Source organism: Rhagoletis pomonella, unplaced genomic scaffold (assembly GCF_013731165.1).
Source record: "Rhagoletis pomonella isolate Grant_MI unplaced genomic scaffold, Rhpom_1.0 Rhpom_scaffold_00017, whole genome shotgun sequence".
Taxonomy (NCBI): Eukaryota; Metazoa; Arthropoda; class Insecta; order Diptera; family Tephritidae; genus Rhagoletis; species Rhagoletis pomonella.
In genome coordinates, this window is record NW_023458571.1 from 2385009 (window position 1) to 2389824 (window position 4816).

Consider the following 4816-nt stretch of genomic DNA (forward strand, 5'->3'; position numbering starts at 1 on the left):
ATAAACAAATTATTTCAAAATAAAAAAAACTGTTGAACAAACTGTTGAACTGTTGTCATCTTCCTATATTAGCAATTTTTTTATTGTATGCATAAACACAAGTAAACTAATTAGTGTTTCTAGAAGTTGCGCCTGTTCAGTGTTTCTATACTCATTCGCATAAACAAAAATTTTCCACGGTGATGGAAAATAATGGCTTTTCTATTAGAGCTACCGAAATTGTTCCTAAATTTGCAAAAAGATTAGAATATTTGAAATCAGCGACCTAAATGCGCGCCAGTAATAAAATGCTGTTGTTTACATCTTTTGGCTATAGGCCAGTGCAATTATTAAGAGCACAATTAAAATTTGATTGAAAAAAGATAGCTTTGAGATTAACGATAGGCTAAAGGGCTGCGAGAAATGATATTTGACTTTATCTGTTGCGTTAACGGATTCATTATCTAATAATATGCACCAAACCTTTTTGCTGAACCCAGAAATTTTAACAAGAATTGGTCTTATTCGACTAGTGAGCTGTGGGTCTCTTGGCGTTGGATGCGCGGGCTTTTACAATTAAAATAAAAGACTGCAATTTTGCAGGCTTGTTGTTGACTTCATAATACAATATATTTTCACTATTACCAAGGGATTTGACCAAAATTAGATTTTCGACCCGCCCTAATGTTCATATATGTACTACGGATTTCACCAACCGATGAGGGTAATATGTACACATTCACGCATTTCTAATAAATTCACTCTTTATTTACAGGTTCGCAGTATCAACGAAAATCGTGGCGCGGTCGAACGTCTAACATTTAATAACCACACCGAATGTCACTGTGTAGAAAAATCTATGCAACAGGTGGAGGAGTATTATCATCTGCCACTCTACGGTATATCGTTCGGTGGAGAGACACTCCGAAGAGCTACCATTTTCAACTGTAACTGTCCCAAGTTGTACGAAAAAATTTTGCAGGAGGACGATTTCTGCCGATGTGACTGCTCTTCCGGTAACACCGGTTGTGATTGGCTCAAGAGGGGCATGGAGCATTTCTCGATGATTGATCGGAAGTTAGTTCACAAATATCCCAATTTATATTTTCTCCCAGTTTAGTCTGGAATTTATAACGTAGTCATGTATTTTTCAGATGCATATCCGAAGGACGTTGCAAGGCGCCTACATGTGAGCATGGGACCTATATCAAAAAGTACGGACGATGTCCCAAACGGGAGGAGCAATTTTCGACGTCATTGTCTGCCCCAGAGACGTTGAAAAACAATGCGTTTCTGCCCATTAATTACCATTGAATGGAATTATTAATACTATATATTTTTTGGTGCAACTAAAATTAAGTATTAATAAAAACGTTTAAATAGAGGTAGCAATTTATTTGATAAAAGTATATATTTGCATAGGAATCTTAAAAGAGTTAATGTACAACAAGAAAATGGAATTTATGCAGTATTGAACGTTATGCAATAACATTTACATGCAATTTTAAATCCGAAAGCAATGATCATCTGTGTTAAGAAGTATGTAGGTGATTTCAATTTTCCACATTCATTCAATTGCACGTATCGCTAGCTTATAGTGAAAAGTGGTTAAGTTCACCTTTTATGAAAAATTCCATACAGGAAGCGGGAAGTATTAAAAATGCATCGTTTCCAAAAAGACCGAATTACTTAGAAGCAAAGCGAAAAAAAAAATCTATAAATCTAAAAGAACTCAAACAGTTTTCATTAATCTGTTTGCTAGGTTGGAGCTGCTTCCGCCCATGGGAGTAAAATCGAAAATAAGATTTTTCCTTTTCCCTCCTACGCGTTTGAAAGCATTTCGAGTAACCCTCAGGGAGCCTGTTTTATTAAACAATAAAAAATAACATACATTACAATTACAAATAAATTGTTGAACATTTTTTCAACTCACATTAAATTTGATAACTGCACATATATCACAGGGGAATTTACACACTAGGCACTACTATTATACAGAAACTTGTTTGTTGCTTTTATTTATATTCGCGGTTTTTATCACAGCTGTGTAGGCATTATTTGTTTTGTCGAGTTACATCTTCTTCTTAAGCAATAACAAACATGAAACCATGATAAAGAAACTTGCTATATTATAAAGCAATATGCAAAAATATGAAGATCCTGCCGAAACAAAAAGAGTGATTAAAGTTTCTACTTTGATGCAAAGACCCACCATATCTATAAGGAAAAAAAGGAGACACTAATTCATTGTTTCCAATTAGATACAACCAAGCGGGAACTTAGGAAATTGGAACAATGTTTCCTGCTCAAAATTCTTAATCTGGAAATTAGAGAAACTAATATAAATATAACAAGTAAGAAAGTCCAAGTTCGGGTGAAGCCGAACACTAAATACCCGGCGCACGTGTTAAATATTGTTTACGTGGGCGTAACCAGGTAAGGGCTATATATATATATATATAATGGTACCCTGAAATGCTAGCTTAATAATTTTGAGACGGACGAAAGGATTGACAGACATTCACGGTTTAATCCATTTCTCTTTTTACCCTGAGCATTTATGTATACATTTGTCTATATTTAAATCGATTGCTTTAGGCTGTTACAAACAACCGTTATGGGAACCATATGTAATACTTCTATATTGGCAATTTCTAAAAGTGCAATTCAAACCATTACAGTAGGGATACATATATAGCAAAAAGAATGAGAAAACCGAGCAAGCATAAGGGAAAATCTAAAAAACAGGTACACTTTCAAAATAAAAAGTTAAATTTTTTGATTTGTGGGCACACTTATGTTTTTTAAATGATTCTATTCGTAATCTCTTAATTAATCGATACGTGTAATTCATTTTCATAAAGTGCTTCAAAAGTTAGACGAGGAGTAAACGTTTAGATCGCTGAAATAGAAAACAAAAAATAATTTGTGTTCAAATTACGCTGTGAAAATTGTAAGATTTGAAAGTTGAACTCACCTACTACTTACTTTGAAAGTTGAACTCACTTTCGAGATAACGGTACTTTAAAATTTTATTAAATTCTAACTCTTTTGTAAATAACTCCCTCAGTTTTGAAGTTATTTCACTAAAGTTTTGTACATAACGGTTTTTTAATATTACCTTAATTATTCCTTAAAATTATCGAAATAAGTTCACTTTAACATATAACATATAGCTCCAATACTTTAACATATAGCTCCAATACACTCGTGCGCAGTGCGCGCGAGTGACGAAAGCAGCGATAGTAGCATGCTGAAATGTCTCGCTTCTATATAGACGAGATTTGGAAGTTTTTATCCAGACGTCCAATCGACATGTTTTAGGTATCGTTGGAAAGGCCTTGCAGAGTGTGTTCAAAAAATATATTCCAGCTTCATAAACGATTAACCAGATTCCTAAAAATTAGGCTAAAGTGTTGCGAAACAAAAAACGTATTTTTGCTTTTGCCGGTTTTAGTGGGTAAGTGGGTACACCCAGCCCATATTGAGTTCCGGCTACTAGTTGGAAAGATATAGAGCTAAATTGGTGTAGCGTCTGTACGTACCTTCATTTAATTTTTTTCAAACTTTCAGGAATTAAAGTACGAAAAAAAGTAAGAAGGTTTGTGCCAGGATATTTCCATTCGTATGCCTTTGTGGGCGTGGCTGGTGCCTGAAATTCGATAAAAGGCAAATTTTAAACTATCACTGAGGCCGCACAACTCATTCCATACTATTGACGTGGATATCAGTAGAAGGCCCTTGAAACAAGCTACCTAACGCTGTCTTTTTCGTTTATAAAATATAAATATGTCAACGTTATCGCCTGAAAACTAAAGATCGGTCTGCTGAAAATATAGATTTCGAGCATTTTCTCAAAAACTGGTCAGTCGATTTTATGTTAGGTTTCCTCAAGTTTAGCCCAAAACCTTAGCTTTCATTTGGTATACAACTTATATCTGGGAAAACCCTTGTTGTGGAGATATTGCGATTCAAATTAAAAAAAGTCGCTCCAAAGAGCGACAAATGGTTCACAATTTACATATTCGTCTATTTGTTTACTTTAAGTTATCAACATAACATACAGGGTGTCCCAGAAGTAACGTGCCAAACTTTAGGGGAAGGTAGGTGGGGGGGGGTGAGCTCCCTGATAAACAAAAAATTTTCAGGTAAAAGTGTCACCGTTTTTGAAATATTTACATTTTTTCGAATTTAAAAAAAAATCGTGCCTTTTCATGTGTTTTCTTTAACTGCAACTACAAACCGGGCAATACTTAGTAAATTTTTTATGTAAAATACTTCCAGATAGTTGCCTCTCCATACTCAAATGCAATGTAGTTAAAATATATTAAGGAACCATCATAAAATTGGGACTATTTCTGGATTTTTAACTTTTTGATATTTTCTTCCCCAACTTTGACTATCACGGGTGAAAAAAAAATGTACTGAGCTATAACTTTACATTACATAAAAAAATTGCTCATTTCATAAAGATTTCAGAAAGGTGCCACACTTACTGTTTCGAATAGAAAAAAAAAGTTATAGCCGCTTTTGTGGGTAAAGGACTGAGACACGCTAGAATGTATTTAATAGATTTAAATTGAATTTGCTCTTGTTACCGTCAAATGACATGCTAAATAGTACAAAGGTACATTATTACCTGCTCCTGATATTATTTTGTGTTACTTACCGGAATTCGGACTAGAGTCTATAACAAGGGCTATATCTATCAATATTTTGTGTGAAGGATAGGTTCACGTGAAATAAGATATACATGAGTTGTTTGAAGAAAAATTTATTCATTTATTGATAAAATATGCTCAAATTGGCCACCTTCTACTCTAATACAAGCTCGGCA

General features: G+C 34.2%; 1 protein-coding gene across 6 annotated transcripts in view; it reads left to right on the plus strand.

Annotated features, from left to right (window-relative positions):
• LOC118749519 (vascular endothelial growth factor A-A-like) overlaps positions 1-1375 on the plus strand; it is a 228222-nt gene extending 226847 nt beyond the window's left edge. For 5 of the 6 annotated variants that reach the window (XM_036484317.1, XM_036484321.1, XM_036484318.1 and 2 more), the window contains 2 exons: positions 755-1056; positions 1119-1375. In XM_036484317.1, coding sequence (XP_036340210.1) covers positions 755-1056; positions 1119-1293 — 477 coding nt within the window. In that variant the 3' untranslated portion in view covers positions 1294-1375. The remainder of the gene's footprint in view (positions 1-754; positions 1057-1118) is intronic. The other variant, XM_036484320.1, reaches the window with a different exon arrangement.
• The last annotated feature ends 3441 nt before the right edge of the window (positions 1376-4816 follow it).